Source organism: Poecilia reticulata, chromosome 1 (assembly GCF_904066995.2).
Source record: "Poecilia reticulata chromosome 1, P_reticulata-male-v2, whole genome shotgun sequence".
NCBI lineage: Eukaryota > Metazoa > Chordata > Actinopteri > Cyprinodontiformes > Poeciliidae > Poecilia > Poecilia reticulata.
The window spans coordinates 16,686,455-16,706,048 of record NC_088830.1 but is presented as its reverse complement, the minus strand read 5'-3'; the positions used below and the strand labels follow the sequence as shown (position 1 = coordinate 16,706,048).

The following is a 19,594-nucleotide window of genomic DNA, read 5'->3' as shown; positions in this document are numbered from 1 at the left end:
TGCCCCTTAATTCATCCACTTTGGCAAATATACATCTACTATATATATATATATATATATATATATATATATATATATATATATATATATATATATATATATATATTAGCTATTGTTATTTGGATGATTGTATGTATCTATCCAGGTTATACCTTAACTTCATATATAATTTGTTAAGTAATTTTAAAATGGCTGCTCTGACATCTCTGAAAAATCACTTCATATATTGTTTGTCATCTAAGGAACATGTGATGATTATTTGTTTGATTAGTTTGATGTAAAAAGCATATTTTCCACAAAACATCTGCATTTCTGTAAAACGTTATCACCAACTTGTGATAAGCAAAGTCGAACCAGTTATCTCCACCATCCATGCACCTGCAGTGCATCACATACTATCCCCACCACAATCGTTCCAGTCAACACCAGATTGAAGAAGGAGGAAAATATCTAATTACTTAACAGAAAGACAAATGTTGCCCCATGCCCGTTCCACGCTATCACATATGCAAAAGTGTGGAATAAATAAATGGAAAAAACAAACAAACAAGGTCTTAATTTCTTTTTTAACAAAGCGTGGCATGCATTTGTAATCAACCCCCTTTACTAATGTAGTGCTCAATAAAACAAAATACATTAACATTTGTGGATGTAACTTGTCAAAATCTAAAAACATTCAATGGGTAGAAACATTTTCAGTCACCTACTGTCTTATAGATGCTCCCTCCTCTAATTCTTCTTTTTCTAATTGTTGCGAGACGTTGAACCCAAGAGACCACACCTGTTGACCACGGAGAGAGCGCTCTTGTGTCGAGCAGTAACAAAAGTGTGAGGTTGCTCTAAACTATCCACAAGAAACTCCTTTTTGAAGTTGACCTCACCCTGACCCCTTTGTAAGGACTCTAACCAACTTGCTGGGGGGATCCAAAAGCACTAAAAGCACAATGCAGGAACAAAAGTGCTGCCACCGATAGGCTACGAAGCCCCCCCTCCCCACCACCAAAAATAAAATAGGGTGACCTCAAGGCTAATTGAGAGCTCGTGATCTGGGAGAAATTAAAGACATCTGGTAGGGCCACCGCAAATTGGAAATGAAACTCGTCTTTAATTAGAGCCTCCCTTACATGGCAAGGGAAAAATGTTCATTTCGCTCCTGTCAGCAGAGGTGTCATCAGGACGCACAGAAATAGACAGAGGAGTTAAATGATGGCACTGGAATGGAAGAGATGATTTGTTTGAAAGAAATCCTCTTCCCTCCTTCTTTATTTTTTGTTTCTCTCTCTGTTTCCTTTTTAGCGACGTCGCTGCCGAACTGCGGAAGTCTTTGATGGTGCATCATTAGTTGCATCAGTCAAACATAAGGCCCGTATTCAACCCCTTTTTGTCACTTTTTCACAAGAACCTTTGGATTTGCATCACATCACAGCCAACAGCCTGTGTTCCCACATCGCGGACAATAAATCCCATACAGCTTGTTTTTTGGTTGTTTTTTTTTTTTTTTTTTAATCACTCTTTGCTCTTCACAAAATCCCCATACTTGCACTGAAATAGCACAGAAAAAAAAAAAAAAAAACACAGACGAAAGGGTGGATAATTGCAAATAACCCAAAATTTGGATGTTCAAAGGCTGTGGAGGGTTGGAGTGATAATTTTGGCTGAAGCATCGCCATAAACACTAATAAAATTAAGTGCGTCGGTAGGGAGGAGGGGGCGTGGCCAGGCGTCCCTTTGAACAGACCCTGTGATCAGTTCCCCCTCTCAATTAGCGTATTGTCCACTTCTCCTTTCAGCTGGGAGGGAGGGGGCAGTCTCCCCCCCAGCTTCCCTTTGAAGTGATTATCCCTTTATCTCAAGCCTGAGCGAAGAATATCTTGGGGGACAATGGCAAATTAAAGCCCATATGGAGAGAAGCGTGAATGTCTGTTTGTAGGCTCTGAGAGAAACGGCAAAAAAGGAGAGAAATAAACAGGGAAAGGAGGGAGGGAGAGAAGAAAAGCGTGGTAAACAGCATCGTTCTCCGTGCAGACGTCAACACATTCCCAGAAAAAAAAGTAATTTAGAGCTGACACTTGTAGCAGAGAGAGTTTGTTGGAGAAGCTGAAGGAACTGCAAGGAAGAAGGACGGGGTGGGGGCTGGTGGAGGAGGAGGGGGCATCTATCTGCTCTGACAGATGGAGAAAGACAGAGAAGCAGGAGCGGGGAGATAGAGGGATGAGTGTGGAGAAGTAAGAGGAGTGCAGTTGTCAGCAGAATCAGATGGCGGTCAGGCAGACGGGCTTGAAGAAGATACAATTAAAGTGTGGAGTTAAGACGGGCTTTGAAGTTGGACATGGTGCATAACACCCTTAAAGTTTGAGAAGCCAGCCATTCATTCGCTTGTTACGGCTTGTTAGAGGTGCATTCCTCTTTAAGGACCCAATTTGACAAAAAACAAACTCTAATGTCAATTTAAGGGACAGTCTTAATAAATAACTGGTGATGACAAACAGGTGAAGTTGCCAGCAGATAGAAAAATAGGCAAAACCTCATAGTCATCCTCTGAAGCTCATTTGAGAGACTCAATAATAAAACTGTGGGTGAGTGAATGTGTGAGCGCCGAGGATGAATAATTACTCCAACGTCCCCCCTCTCTCTTTTTCTTTTCTCCTACAATCCTGTTTATCGGTGGCTTAAAAGTTTAATAATGTGTAGAAACAGCGCCTGCGATGCTTTGTCTCATCTGTTTTGGCTGCACTCAAACTCCACCTAATGTGAGTAAATGTTTGCCAAGGCAGACAGACAGAGTCTGTGCGTGTCTGCATTTCCAAGGTGTAATTCAGTTTGCACAGTTTAAAAACCACCACTGGCATGCTAGACCACATCCTTGTATTCGTCCAGTGTGTCTCGGTACATTTTATGTTGCAACTTACAAGATATCTCTGATGTCCTTGGTGTCATCAGCACCGCATGCACCTTAATTCACAATCTCAAACCAAAAAAATAAAGTTCCACGTCTCTAACAAACACCTACAATGAGTTATTCTGTATTGGATTTATAACTAAGTCTTTATAACTATTCCATGAAATCAAACTACAAAAAGCAGTTTCTGGTGAGGAATAAATTAGGAAACTCCCCACATTTATACCCACTTTAAATGCACATGATGGGAACACCATCACTTTAAAACTCAGCTACTTAGTTTGAATCAGATATTAATAGAGAAACATAAAATTGTCCTGCAGAAACGCCTGTTGGGACAAAATATCCAACATTGTCAGGAAAAACAGAAATTGCAGCATCATTACCATGATGTGAGCAAATTAAGTGGGACACGATCATGATGTTAACGTAGAACATAATGCTGATTAAATGCAAAGCGATGTTTTACCACTGCTGGACTTTAAGCAATTACATCACCTTCATTTTAATGATTTTAATGATTCACTTTTGTTTTCTTGTTTTTTAGAAATTATGTTAGTGGTAATAATCCTGATTGAGCCTTTGTCTAAAAAAGTTATACAAGTTTAAAAAACAAACAAACATTTTATTTATGCAAACTGGGTTGTTAATACAAGCTGAAGCTGAAAACCAAGTATCATCCATCCATCCATCTATTTTCTTCCGCTTATCCGGGGTCGGGTCGCGGGGGCAGCAGCTTCAGAAGGGAGGCCCAGACTTCCCTCTCCAAGTATAACCAAGTATCATTTGATGTTAAATTATCTCACATCAAAAAAAAGTGAAATATCCAGCCTTCTTTTGAGCACATGATATTTTACTGACACATCAAAGTTATTACAAAATAAATCCAACTACGTTGTATTTTTCTGCTCGACATGTAAAGTAGAACAGAAAAAGTCAAGAAGTCTGTCTAGGTTCTTCTAATTACTAATCCATGACTTTCTCTTCCCTTCATGAAGAAATAGGCAACAACACCGCTATGGGGGTTGAATCGCTATTTATTTTAACAGTATTAGCACTGAGCGTAAAGGAGGTAAACAAATAAATAAATATCCAAACTTCACTACAGCAAAGAACAGCATTATTTGGGTCAAAAAGTTTTAAAACTGCTAGTTTTGTCTGTCTATATGATAACCAGCTGCTTGGAAAGCATGCCAAATAAAAAAATTAATCTATAAAGTATCGACAACCATGTGATGTGTGGCCATTAGTAAAATTATGCTTTTCTCTTTGTTGACAAATTGAAAATCACCTTTTTCCCTCTGTTAGGTTTAATGGAAGATTTGTGGTTTTGTGGGCTGGAGCCCATGGTGTGATGAACTTCTTTAAATACAATGTTGTTATGGTTATATGATTACAAATCTTGTGAGTTCAGGTAGAGTATTATTCCATCTTTCAGCAGGATAATGATCAAAAACATAATCCTACATGGTTCATCTAAAACTATGTCAAACTTTCTCCATGATGACCTCAGTCCCTTAACCTAAATCCTGTGGAAATCCCACCAGGTGAGCAGAGGAGGAAAAAGAGCAAAAAAAAAAGAAACCACAAGAGAGTGCAGGTGATTTAGAGAGAGAGCTTGTGCAAAGAAGTATTGAGAATGGTTTCTCTCTCTCTGTAGGTTTCTACCTTGTTTTTAGCACATGGCTAGGTTGACAAAACTTTATTTTGGACAACATGGAGACCTTGGTGACTCAGTTGGTGGAGCAGCCGTACCATGTGCCTTCCCGTTCTTTCTTGACTGTGTTTTCTGTGTAATTATTGTTCAATAATCCCCACTAGTGCCAAGAAAATCCCTAAAAAGTTATTGACGATATTATGTCAGTAAATAAATATACTGAAAATGAAAAATTTCCCTCTAAATTTTCAATGTGAGGATAGACGACTGCACTAAGACTACAGAAGAAAAACCAGTAAGCTGATTTAACATGTGGGTTTGATAGATTGCGGTAAGGACACGCTCAGACAGCAGACACAACAGGATGGAGACAAATAACTTTTATAAACAGCTCTTTACTCTTCTCCACACTTCTTTACACGTTTCACTTCCTTGTTCTTGTTCACGTGTCACAAAGCTAACCAATCGAAAACTAGGCTGAGTGAGCGAACAGAAGTTGTAACTCCAACTTTAAAATCCGAATAGGGTAGATTAAACGTCTAAATATGTAAACATCAACAGTAAAAACATACAACAGCATAAAGGTGATTGCGTAAGTGCCTAATAACATATTTGAACGAGTTATAAAGAAATCTAGGAATTAACTTCTGACCTCTACACTCATGTAACACAAAATAAGGAGACTGTTCGTCAAGCTCCTGCTTTAAGTGTCTATGTAAGACAGTTGTACTGGGCTGTATTTAAACCAGGTTGTATAAAACATGCAATCAGTGCTACGAAGACATGACTCATTTGAAAGAAATACTAAAACATGTCATTGATTAAGGCTGTAATTTGGATGTTTTAGACCACAATTCTGACACTATGACGAGTACTGCTGAATAAAAGAGATGGCCATAGTTTGGTAAAACATGTAATATTGTTAGTAGATGCTTTTTGGCGGCATTCTTAAATACAAAAGGACAATAAATCAAGGACAGACTGATGTAAAAATGAATTTATGTTCACTGTTGTTGGCATTGTGGACAATAGTTGTAGATGGTGCAATGCAAAAGCAAATAGACTGAGGCTAATCTGAACAGCAAGTCAATGTATCATTATGACTGATTAACGAGTTCCACTCACTGGATGGTGCACAACGCCACCGTTTATATCTTTACATGATAGCAACAAGAAACAGAAAAAAAACACACACCATAAGACCAACAGAGAGAGCTGGCAACGCTCCTTTGTCTGAAGAACAAGTGGCACAGACGGTCCTTGTGATATTGGCATATCCACACCCTACCAGTTCTGTCACGCTCCGACTGAAAGGTATGCATGATGCGTGGCAGTGTCGATACAAAGTCAGATTCCGTGAAACAAGCCAAACAACCGTCTGTGTACATAGAATTAATCAAATATTCCATTACCATCCTCATGGAAAAGACTGGTCTGTGTTGTTACGTTCAACCCTGTTTTTTTTATTCTCCCCCATTAAACACCAAGCTGCTTCCTGCTGCTGGACTCAGAGCTTTTCACAGGATGTGCCGACAGAAAAAGAGACAAAATAACTCAATCATCCCGTAAAAAATGTTTGGCACCTCTCGACCAGGTGAAGGACGATGATAAAAGCAACGAGACTATTAAGTTTAATTTTAAAGTTAGATTCACATTGTGTACGAACACAGGATGTGACAAACATGCACTCATCTCTCAATCCTATTGTTTATTTATCTGATGCCACAGCAGCAGCATGTAGGGAAAATAATCCAGATAAAAGTCCAGGGTGGCAAAAAGAAGGCAAATGTTTTTTTTCTGCTCACCAGTAAGACAAATTTTGATTCCAAAATCTCTAATTTTGGATAAATTAGAGAGGAAACCGTAATGCCAGGCCTTCTTGTCCAACATCAGTGTTTGACTCTCTCTGTACAAATGAGCTTCTGGAAGAACGATCCAATGTCCCATAAACACAAACTCTCACAGGAAACCTTCACAGAAGAGTTGAAGTCGTTTCAAAAGGATTTGATAAATTATATCGATTAAAAATGGGACACCACTTTAGTTTCATGTGTGAAGGCAGATGAGCGATTTTTTTTTTTGCTGTGGCCAGTACATACCTTTAGATTCAAATGGCAAATGCCAAGCAACTTTAGTGGCAAACTGCCCAAAGTAGAAACTTTCCTTAAGAACTTCCGGTTGGGGCCAAAATATCTGTTGCTGTCAAAAAAAGAAACAGTACTGCATCATCCTACATGCTAATGTTGAATAATTCATGTGCAAATTACAACACCAAAGTAGTCCCTGCAATACTGGTAGAATCATTGTAAAAAGCACAATGTGCTTTTACACATAACACAGTTGGAAAAGTACTGGGTTTGTGTCGAGTATAAGTAAATGCTGAATTTCAAAGGACAAGAAGTCTACCGCAGCCCCATGATTCATACGCTGGAGCACGGCTATCCTCGTAAAATATGGGGATTGCATAAACGTTCAATGAATCCCAAATGTGAAAGTAACATGTCTTTGTTTATTTACCCAGTAAAGTAAACTCACCCACCCAAACTGCAAACGTGGAGTCAAAGAACCAAACAACTCAAAACTCCTTGCTTTTCTGTGACGAAGTTAAATAATAATTAACAGAATTTCATGGTTCCAGTGTGAGTCACAGTCTCTTTAGGCTGCGCTTCACGCGCAAGTCTCCAAAAGCATCTCATAGTGAAATCACAAAATGAAGTTGCTGGGCAAAAACCACCCAAAAGCCTCATTTGTAGCATTCAATCACTTTTAGTCTCAAACCACAATGACTCATGAATGTACAAACAAAACGGTTGGAGCAAAACAGAATGTTTGCTCCAGAATGAAACACTAATCTTTACTTTTTTCTCTCTCTCTTCTTTAAGGCAGTGATATTTTTTAGCGAGCCAGACCCACCTACTGGGAATAAAGGAAGTCCCACATGAAGCAAAAAAGAGCAATCATACAGGTGCTCAGCACTGGCCAGCTGCATAACGTTCCTTTAATCCTGAAAGAGTTTCCAAATCCATAACTAAAACTAAGATAAAAGTGTTCTGACCCTATTGTGGAATGTTTCCCAGTGTCATGCAGCTTCCCAGCAGGTGTGCAGAGGGGAGGGGGAGTTTCAAAACATATTGCACAGCAGATAGGCAAAGAGGAACATCATCAAAGCTACGCTGCTTTGCACCTCACTGACTGCTCTGACAACCGATAGGGAAAACTTTCCCACAGAGAGGAAAAAAAGATGGAGAAAGGGTGCAGAACTGGAGAAGAGAGATGTAAAATTAAAGTACAGAAAGGGTGTGGGGGAGGAGAGAAAAGGGTCAAAGAATGGAGAGGGGAGCTATAGGAGGACAGAGAAAATATGTATAATGTCATTTTCATGCAATTTAACCACATTGAATGTGGGGTTGAAAACAGATCTCACGGGAGAAAACTTGTGAAACTTCTGCCCTGAGAAGTAGCGAATAGCAAACAAAAGAAGAGAAAAGAAATCTCTTTTTGTCACTTACTGGTGACGTTAGTCAAAGTAAAGTTCAGAAATACTTTAGAGAAAATCATTCCAAGCATATCTTGTCATTAAAGCTGCACTAGGTAACCTACAACATTGCTCCTCATCAGGAACAACCAATCAGACCTAGGAGGAAAGTCTTAGTGCTGCCAATCATCCTTGTGTACTCGATGCCCACACCCTCCCCCTGCTCCACAGCTAGCCTACAGTGAATGCGCAGAATAGTTAGCATGGCCACCGATGAAGCTGGACGAACAGTTTTCCTGTAACATTATGTTGCTTCTCCACTATTAGCATAGCTGAAGCAAACCTACAATCTAGAGCTTGCACACGAGGTAATGTTGTGAGCAGTACATACACGAGCATGACTTACAGTGCTAAGACCCTCCTCTTGGCTCTGACTGGTTGTTTCTGACTGAGATTGGTGTATTTCTGTGGATGGTAGAGCTCACATTCTCCACAGATGATCTTTCTGAGATTATACTTTCAAGACAAAGTGACAATTAAAAAAAAAACTTGTAAAGAACATATTGTTTTATAAGGGTTACCTTCTGCAGCTTTAAATGAGAGAACACATGCTATATGCAGCAGTGAAAACTCATCTGCAAACAGGAAACCTTAAAGAGAAACACAAAACTAAAGAATTAAATACAATGTCTTGCTAAAGTATTTACACCAACTAGAGTTCCTCACATTTTGTCACGTTACAACTAAATGCAAAGAAGTTAATGGGAATTTCATGTGATAGTGCAACATGAAGTACACAATTGTGAAGAGGAAGGACCATTACATGAAGTAAAAACCTGAATAGTGTGGTGTCTACTATGTAATATTCAGCCCCGTTTATTCTGTTGCAACAAATAAAAACCCATCGTTACTAACTTATATTAGCAAGTCTTGGTCTATCATATGGGCCAGCAGCCTTAGATAAACCTTTGCAATTGAAGAATTGCTGAATGTTATCATTGACAAACAATGCACATTGTCTTTTCTCTTTCTTTAGCATCTCGGTCATTATTGAAACACATTACGTCTAATGGGGACACCAAAAATCTGGAAAACTTCCCTTCAACTTAATGGGAAACACTTCCATAATGTCTATTCTACTGATAACAGGTATAGGCCATAATTACATTTATTTAATCCGCTTTGCAGTTGCATCAGCAGGGCAGGAGAATAACAGACACTGTGAGAGTGAGGGGTCGTCAAAGTTCACCGGGCTTCACATTAACTAGCAGAACCACCTTGGAGTTGAGAAGAGGCAAAGTAGTTCAGCCGTCATCACTGCTGCTCTGGAGCTGCTGACGTGTGTCGACAGAGCTGCATGAAAAGAAGCAGAACCTGAAGATGCAGAAATGAATGCTGAAACAAAAGGCTGGGGAAGGTACAGCTCCTCATTCTGAACTACATGTCTCCCCTACTTTCTGCACAGATAAAAATCTGGTCACTGGTGCCATAAAATGTAAGCAGAGGGAAAAAGCCCACGCCCCCGTCGTCGGCAACGTTGTTTTAAAGTGGAAATGAGGCTGATGGCAGACGTGGTGATTAGCCCCGCAGCTAACATGAAAGGAAAGGAAAGAACAGCTGCTAATTTTCTCCTTTGACCTTTGCCTCCTGCTGGTATTTCATACAAGCTCTGATTTATGAAGGAGTTTGACAACAAGCTGCTACCGGACAGATTTTCATGAGAGAAAGAGTCAGGCACATTAGACAACCAACAGGACCCATCAGATGTTGTAGAAACTGATCTATGATCTCATCTTTTCATTTCACTCTGCCCTTGTGTGTTCTGTGTGCTGTGTTGATTTGATCTATTTCCCCTTCTTTTTATTGAAATGTTTTATAAAAAAAAACAAGTTTTTTTTATATTTTCACTCTCCCAGCCGCGGACTTTTGCTAGCTGGGGAAACTTAGAATCCCTATTTTTGTTTTCATAAATGGCACAAAAGTTCCTGTAATTAACATAGACAGAAAAAATGTCTATTTCTGAAAACACTGGTGCTTTTAGCCTGACTTACACCAACAGGCACGTAATACATGACAACAACAGTGGTAGTTTACATGTTTGCTGTCTTATAATTGATCTGTTTTATAATTCGACATGACACGGAGAAGAAGTTCAACGTCATCAGGGCTCTACACAAAAGGCTCCACTCATGCTTTGTTGCTTTCTTTTTGCATGTCCCAACGTTCATGTTTAGCGCCACTTACAGGTCTGGAGGAGTAAAAATAGTGGTTGAAAACATTTCTGGAAACAGTTCCATGTGAACATGAGTTTTTTTTTGTTTTTTTGTTTAACCCACAACCAATTTTAAATATATAAAAAAAAGGTCTCCATGTGGAGGGGCCAGTGTTTTCCTTTCTTTTCTGAAATCTCATTGTTACAGTTAAGTTTCGTGTAAAAATGACCCTACAAGTGGCCTCTTGGGCCAGCACACACCCGGGAAGTTAAGATCCGGCTGCTCATTCTCTCCTCCTCTGTCTTTATTATTGTCCGACTCTTGTCCCACCTTTTGTTGTGTTCGTTTGCTGAAGCGGGAGAGAGGAACAGGGAAGCAGCTTTGAAAGGGCTTTTACTAGAAAACCCTTCTTCAAGCATGCAGGTAGGATGCTGGCTTACAAATCACAGAATGACTCATGGTTATGTATTCAGTGATTCATTCAGGTCATGTGAAGTATAAACAGTTATTTTAATCCTACGCCGTGTTTATGTAAAGACGAGGAGATCTACGTACCAGAAGTTTAATTTGTGTTTGTTTAATCTAAGAGGTCAATTATCTCTTGGGATTAAAAAAAATCATGTAGATGTTTTTACTCGGGACTCACAGAAACAACATCAAAGCAGGACTTCATAATCTGATGAATTTAAAGGTTTTTATCCTGATGCACAAAAAATATTAGTAGACCAGCCTTTTTTGCACAAATTAGGCCATTTTATGGGGGTGAAATACCAGAAAGCTGAAGTCATTTCAGCTAAACATAATAAGCCATTAACTGCAATGGTCAGAAAGTAGATAAACAAAAATAAAAAGAAAAGAAAAAAGAATATTTTTTTATTTCCTTTTTAGAATTCAAAACTAGTTTGTGCCAATAAAGTTTAAACTAGAACTAGAAGGGTCAACTACTTTAAACCATCTGAGCAATCATCAAATGTTCATAATTATTGCAAGCTACCGTATTGTTTCCATCTCACCAGAGATGTTCCTTACTATAATGCTCTTTTTTTTTCTACATTTATTTTAAATTTGAGTTTTTACCCCCATCAGCACTGCTCCTCATATAAATAATTACTGCAAAACTTCTTGAAGAGAAGCTGGAATGGGTAAAAATCAGCACAAGTAAGTCAAAACTTTGCAAAATATGCCATTTAGTTCTGATTGATGCTCTTCTTATGTAAAATAGGAGCAGCAGTTTGTGAAGGGGGAATCATATAACCACATATCCTTTCAGTAGACTATACAGGTGCAACTCTGCAAATTAGGATATAATTTAGACATTCATTATTTTAAGTTGCTCAATTTACCAAGTGCAACATTATTGTAAACATTATTTACACACACCAATATTTTTTCAAGCCTTTATTTCTGCTGGTTATGAGGATTTTCTGATTACAGCAGCAAAAAATATGACGTATAAAACCAATAAAAAATTTAAACTTTAGAAATGTTGGCATAATGAATAGTACTTGTTATACCCGCTTACATGTTTTTATTTTTTTAAAGTTATATTGAACCTGACAAACAAGCCTAAGAGTAATGCATATTATAATTATACCTATAATATACCTGTAGATATTTTGTTAAAAACTGGCTGTCAAAGGAGGAATGAAAAGTCATCTGGGATGTTTTCCATACAAAGACAAAAACTGAAAAAGTTGCCTTTTTTTCATTCTTAAAGTTCAGACTAGAAGTCATCAAGTCATCACAAGCTATTTCCAGTCAGCCATGTTCACATGCTGCACATTTTAAGCTACAGCCACCTTTTGTTCCAACCCTCTGGGTTTCATTCAGAGTTCAAGCAGGTCATTAGCAAAGTGATTACAGTGGGAGAGAGGGCATCCATTAAGAAAATGTGAGTGTGTGTGTGCGCGTGTGCGTGTGTGTGTGCATATGTCCCTGTCTGCGCGTGAGTGTGTGTATCAATCTCTCTAGTGTGGGTGACGACATGGAGCTGTTTGTCTTTCTCATAAAAGGGAAAGGGATGAAAAGGGCTGGTCTACCAGCTGGACCTTCAATCAGACTGGGACAACGTGACTTTAGAGATCCTGGGCAGCTGGGGTGCCAGGGACCAACAGTGTGTGAGTGCATGCTGAGCCTTTTAAATTAGGATCCTTTTTTTCAAAATCATGCATTTAAAATTCATTTCATTTAATTTTGTAGTTTGGACAGGCACATCCAAACACATATTGCTGTTTAATTTTACTGTCTTCAAAAGGTTAACACACTTTGAAACAACAAGGGCTGACCTAAATTTGAAATAAGGTGCAAGAACTCTCCCAGACTAGTGGTGATGATGTCAACTTTACCAAATAAAAACAGAACCTCTGGATTGACCTGTCTTACTCTAAACCGTTTTAGCTTGTAGTCTGAGACACATATTTACCTCTTTTATGTGATTTACAGTGCCTTCCAGAGACATTCACAGTCCTTCCTTGCCATGTTTTGTTATGCTAAATCCGCAAACATGTCTATATCTTATTGGGGATTTTTTTTTTTTTTTTAGATAGACAAAAACAAAGCAGCAAAGTCGTCATGATGTTTAAGACAAAAGACTCGTTTCACAAAAAATAATAGTTGTAATAAAAATCCATAAAATCTAGTGCAACTGACTGTTTTTAGATGTAACCTGATCAGCTAAGAGTTAGCATTTTTGTGATTTAATTACATTATAGCTTGTGAAAGCCTCAGAGATTTAATAGAGAAAATTAGTGAGAAAACTTCATCATAAAGGCAAAGGAACACACCCGACAAGTCTGGGATGAGGCTGTGAAGAAGTTTAATGGTGGTTTATGAAACGGTATCCTGAGCTGCAAACCTACCAAAACATGGCCCTCCATCTAAACTGACTAGTTAGGACAGGAGAATAATACTCAGAGAATACAGGCAAGAGGGCCCCGATTATATTCACAGCTCGAATGGAAGAGCGGCTCATGCACTCCACAGATCTGACTTTTGTAATAAAGTGAAGAAATATGGAAATATCACGCCAATAACAACGGCATGATATTCAAAAAAGCCATAGGATATCAAACATCTTCTAAGTTGCAAAAGAACCCCTGCAAATATCATCCTAATCCCACAATCCTGAAGAGAAAACATAGTAGAGGAAGCGCTAGGGAGGAATGCTGTTTTTTCAGCAGGTACAGGAAAACTATAAATGTTGATGGGAAGATTGATGGTGTTAAAAACTGAGCAGTCCTTGAAGAATATAATCTAGGGTCTGCAAAAGATTTGAGACAGAGGATTGTTCCACTTCTAGTAGGATAAACATGCAGCTAAAACTGGAAATTTAAATATGAAGCCAGTTTAGAAATACAACGAAGGTTCACAATAAAAACATAAAAGAAAAGGCAAAGTTTTTGGATGAAAACCAGACTCATCTTAGTCTGCCTAAGTTTTTTGTATGTTGGTCTTTTTCAATGGCAAGTTAACAATTGAAATATTATTTTGTCTTTCCTATCATTTACTGTCAGCTCTCTATTTTGAGGTATCAGATAACACAACAGATTAGCAAACAATACAAAGCAAACCAGCAGAACAACATGACCAAGCTCTAGAATCAGAAATCAAAATCAAGTGTTTTAAAAATGTTCTGCAATTCGGTGAGAAACAGCATAATGCAAAGATACCAGTTTGCATATTGGTGCAAATTTAATGTGCCCCCATTTTTAAAGCTACCGCGACGAATAAATGTATTGACCAGCTTTCCATTTATGATGCATACCTAACATGAAGCAAAGTTTTATTACAGTACATAAAAACATTTTAAAAAACCTCACTTACTTATCGCAGCGTGTCCTACTGATTTCTTCCGCACATCAGCCAATTCCTGCAAGAAACAAACACAAAACTATATTCATGCTGAAATGAGCAAACAGCAGACCAAAAACGCCTGAGCCAAATTGTCTTGATTTTTCACATTAAGCTCTTGAAGTTGTGATATAATCTGCGATACGGCATAGAGGGGAGAGCTGATACTAGCTGAAAGCTGTTGGAAGAACAGGAATGCCCCAGCTAAGACCTCAGCTGCTGCACACATGAGGTGAAAGTTCAAAATCTTTGCACATTCATGCCGAGACATTCCACAGACAAAACTCGTCATATTTCCATTCAGAGCCCCGGCACAGCTGCACGGCACCAAAACCTCACGCAGCCAGCTCCAGTGACTGATATCCATCTTCTTTTAGCATAACAACAAAAAGGGCCTTTCTGCTGGGTGTGTGCACATGTTATTATTGTGCAGCATAACATTGCAGATTGTTCAAATGAATCTGTTCATGAGTTGAGCTCACATTGTGGAGAACTTTGAGCTGAACGCTACTGATTTTTGAGTACGGAGCACGAAGGGAAATGCAGTTTATCTTGAAGTCATTTCACAGTTTTCTGTTTGAATGACTTACAGTTTTTTTTTTTTAGGGGAAAACTTCCAAAAATTCCCAGAGAAAAAGACGCAGTCAGTCATTTCCCCTCGAGGAGCGCTCTCAGTCTGCTTACTCATATAGGTGATTTAGCTGCTCCTCTCGCTTTAAACTTTGTTCCGCTGTATCCAGTTTTGCTTCACAAATAAGGATATCACTGAAGGTTCAAGTTTGAACTCTTAAATCCATCAGGTTGCACGAAGTGTTTTCATTTTTTTCTGTGTTTACGGAGTGAAGATGGAATAAAAATTTCTGTCCAGCCATTAGATGACCTTATTGAGGACTGGCATTGTGTTGTGAATAATATCTAAAATAAATTGAATTAATGACAGCAGTATAATTTAAGCGGTATAACGTAATTTAGGATCTCAATTTACCAAGATAACTTCAACTTATTCACTGCTGCTGTGGGTTTTTGAATTTGCGGTTGCAGTCAATTACAATTAGCAATTATAAAATACAGCTTATATTACAAAGGAAGATAAGAGAGAATAAACTGGTGCTAGTCAATGACATGATCCTTATACTCATTACCTATATTGTATTTCTGAAATCTGACTATTTACACTAATTGAGTGAGGACTGTACGCTGGAGCTGCAAACTTAGTTCAGAATATTTAAGTGTTGAACAGTGAACATTATTCACTTCCACGTGGCTCAACTGAATTCAGAACAAGTTCTCATTAAGGAAGAACTTGCACAAAACAAAAACATTTAAACCACAGGTCAGGAATGAGAAGGCGGTTGAAAAGACGAATACAGAAGTGTTCGCTCTTTGATGTTGGAGGCGCAGACGAGTCGTGTTGATCTTTGGATGATTGTGCGATGATTAAGCTCACCTTCACAGACATAGTTGTGTAACCGCAGAACAAAGCAGTAAAAAACAGTAACACACCCCCGTTTATAAAGATCTGAGTCGGTGACATAACTGACCCAACTTGTTGATGAAGTAAAGATTGAAGAAAAAAAAAAAAAAGAGAGAGACCTGTATGCAATGACATCATTAAGCGTATTACCGGTTACTGAGATGCTCGCAGGGTAAACAGGTTGAAGGACGAGGTTTCGAAAACCCACATCAAAGGAGTAGGTGTGTTACAAGTCCAGGAAATTACAGTGCACGACGTGTGTGACAGCTTGCTTCCCTGCCAAAAAAGTCTCCCATATAAACCTCTTCAAAGAAGGATGAGAGAACGCTCAAAGTATCTAAACAATTCCTGTTGTTTGTTCAGATCATCAGACCTGCGGTTACCTTGTGAGTCCAGTTTGGACTAAAACTGAGTAAGTGTGCCATGTTTGGATTCAACACACAAATCTTTCACTTTTGGGGAGATGACAGTGGACGGCTTGTGACCCTGGAGCTGTGATAGCTACGCCTGGTAGCAGCAGGGGAAGGGCTTCAGACACATTCTTTAAGCAGCCTCAAAAGAGGAAAAAAAAAAGGTTGCTTTTTTTTGTGTGTCCATTTTGGAATGCAAAAGATATTTCAGTCAAGAGCGCTAGAGCAAAAGCCTGTGGTTGTGTGGGTGAAATTCGGGATTGCATCCAATTCTCAAAGCCTTGAAATACATATGCCACACAATGTTAAAGCGTTCGTTTTCACAATTTACAATGCATCAACATTGCGCTTTATGCAGGCCCAAGGTGATTATTTGCCCAGAGGTCTAGTTTCAGCTATTTCAGGTTACTTGAGGCCACCCCGTGATGCCGCCTCACTAAGTGATTCTTGAACGTGTCAAACCACAATCCTCCCCCCACCCCCTTCCCGCCCTCCGCCTTGGCCCAGAAAACACCGACTGTTTAGACTTCAAATATCTAACACAGATTGACCAGAAAGCACGAGCTACAAAGAGCAACTCATGACCGGACTGAGAGGAAAAAATAAACCATCTGGTATTCATGTCGCTTTTGTACACTCGTCTCTTTTCTCCATCGCTCATCGTTCCCACATTTCGGCGTTAAAATGAATGAGGGAGGTCTGCTTCACATACAACTGCAACCATCACTTACATTCACAAAGCATAAATCACGCTCTGTACAAGATAAATTCTTGCAAGCGAGAGCACCTGGAGCAAAAAAAAAAAAAAAAGGGCTCTCCAGATCATGCATTAACCGCATCGCCTGCTCTGCACATACAGAGCATGAACTTACTGTCTGCAGCTCAGATAGAAAAGAGAATGCACCAATTTCTTCTTTTTCGAAAAAGTTGTGAAAAACCTAAGCCGAGCGGCTTCGCCACAAGGGCCCCACTGATGTATCTTAAAAGGCCGACTTCTTAGTTTGCATTTGATTGTGCGGCTTTTTAGCAGCCGGTAACGGGTAGAAACTGCAAAAGGGAAAAGACAGGACGAGCTCCTGGGCCTTTAGAAGTCTTGTCAAAAGCCTTTCCTTTTTCTCTGCTTTGTCCCGACGATATTCATCTTGCCAGCTGAAAAAGTGAAGACGGCAAAAACTTTGGGCTTGAAAAGAACTTTTCAACTTCTAAGAGACAACCTCGCAACAGGATAGAGCATTTGAGAAAAAGAAAAAAAAGGGAAAGAGTAAAAGAGAAAAAAACCTTGAAACAGTTGGAATGGAAAGGACTTCCAATCTGAGAGGCACGTTAGAGAATCAGAAAGCGTGTTTTCAAAATGGAGCAGAGATGAATGCGACATCGTCTTCGCGGTGAAAAGATGAACCAGTCGCACGTCGGGTGTGCTGATTGTGCCGTACTTTGCCTGCTTGTACAGGTGCATTTTAATAAATGTGACTCTGAAAGAATAATTTATTCCCTTCACTCAATTGAAAAAGTTTAACTCGTTTTATAGATTTCTGACAACTTTTAACTGTATATTCCTTTAAATCCTTCTGATTGGACAGCTGATGAAAACCCCAAATCCAGTTTCACAGAAAATCGGAACAGTATATGAAGCAAGGAAGAATATTTTTGATATAGAGATGTTATGTTTTGACCTACAGAATCACTAAAGGGATGACTTGACTGCTGACTTGACTGCTGACAGACAGTCAATGACACACCCAATAGAAAGACAGTAAAGACCCACAATGTTTCTAAATACACGGTGGGAAGTATTTTCGCAAGTTTTATGTTAAAGGAGAGCTGGTCTATGCCACCTGGTGGCAGAAAGGAAAAGCTATTAATTACTAATACCAGATACCCAAGGAGGAAAGTATTTAAAAACTAGGGGTGCACCAACTTATCGGTGCCGATTTCCTTAATTTTGGGAGATCGCCGATTATACATACGAAGCTGATCTTATCCATTGATCTTTTCTAGCTTGGCAAAGGTCTAAGAATCAACCACTGTCCTCTTTTGCTCTCTGCTAAGAAAGGGTTTGACTGACAGACTGGCCCTCCATCTTATGTCTGCATGTTTACTATCAACAATACTGACCCCACTGTTGCCAACTCAACAACTTTCTTGCTATATTGAGTAACATTTCAACATTTCAGACAAAAAAAATTGGAATAGGCCAAAATTGGGATCGGCAGGTTAAGCTTTTTGAAAGATCAGTAATCTGCAATCGGCCAGAAAACTGCAATCGGTTCAGCCCTATTAAAAATCCTTGACCTACTGCAAAGAATGTGCAGGAAGGCTTGGTAGCAGCAGCCAATGAGGTTTCATGTTGAATTTGATAAAGGATTGCTGCATGCCTGACCTTCAAGATGTTTACTAATGCTGATGTAAAGACAGGAGCGAAGGCAGCTCCAGTTGGCTCACACCTTTATAAACAGAGCAAGTACGTTTCAGAATGCTTCTCTGAAGAACGTCGAATCGAAACTGAAACTTTTTGGTCTCTGAAACTGTAATATGTCTGAAGACGAGAGAATGAAGCACAGGCTGAAACACCAACAGTGAAGTACGGTGGTTTGTTGATGCTGTGGGCTTACCCTGCTCTCTCTGGCACTGCTTTTCCACCAAGAGGGTCCTTGGTTTGAATCCTGACCTGGTGGTCTTTCTGCATGGAGTTTGTAGTTCTCCCTCGGATTGTGTGGGTTCTTACTCGGTACTCTGCCCACAAGTCGAAGGCCAGTTACGTTAACTGGTCTCTCCAAATTGTCTGTAGGTGTGAGTGAGAGCTTGAGGTCCTGTGTGTCTCTGTGTTGGGAGTTAAACATGACAAATAACTGGAGAAAGTTACCTGCGATGCTGCAACTGTAGGCAGTTTGGCAATGGATGAGTTTCTCAATAAACTGTTAAAACTAATTAAGTTAATAAATTAACCTTAAATCGGCTCGGTACATCCTTTTGAACGTATGTCGTTATTATTTTTCCATGGTGAGGATGTGTTTGTGTTGCCTGCAACGAATTAATACATTTTAGACTAAATTTCACTTCAACTGTTTAATAAAGCTACAACCGCATTTACTTTGTCAAAAACATCACTGAGACCTTATAAAAATGTGCGGAGCAAAAAAAAAAAACCCCAAAAACTTTAATTCAACAACTTTTTACCTCAGCTCGGCTCGTCTCTCCAAAGAGAGCTGACTTCATCACCTCACCTCAGGAGTTTGATGAAAATGAGCGCTAAGCTCTCGGATGTCTTCCTTTTGCTCAATGGCAAAATGAATAAATAATATTCCTCCCTTTAATCGACGCACTCAGCGATAACAAAGAGACTTTGAGACACTTTGAGGACACCTAACGATCAGAAGCGTCAGGAGGTGTTCTTCGTTTTCTGTGATGGACAGACAGATCAAAAAACAAGCCCCCTTAAAACGCTTTTACCCACTTTAGAAAATAATCTCTTCCCCCCCCCCCCCCTTTCAAGCACAAAAGTGGAAAGAAGAGAATAGTTTGTTTCATCTTCACTCTCTTCTCCGATTTCAAAGTTATTTTGCCCGTGATGAAGCGCTCTGTATTGACGACTTCGAAGGTACCGCGTCTCTTGATGG

The 19,594-nt window shown here is 39.3% G+C and overlaps 1 protein-coding gene across 1 annotated transcript in view; it reads right to left on the bottom strand.

The window, feature by feature from the left end:
* Positions 1-114: 114 nt before the first annotated feature.
* LOC145551728 (uncharacterized) overlaps positions 115-19,594 on the bottom strand; it is a 74,469-nt gene continuing 54,989 nt past the window's right edge. The window contains exons 6-7 of the mRNA XM_081607300.1: positions 14,067-14,112; positions 115-9,384 (exon numbers count right to left, since the gene is read on the bottom strand). Coding sequence (XP_081463426.1) covers positions 9,296-9,384; positions 14,067-14,112 — 135 coding nt within the window. The 3' untranslated portion in view covers positions 115-9,295. The remainder of the gene's footprint in view (positions 9,385-14,066; positions 14,113-19,594) is intronic.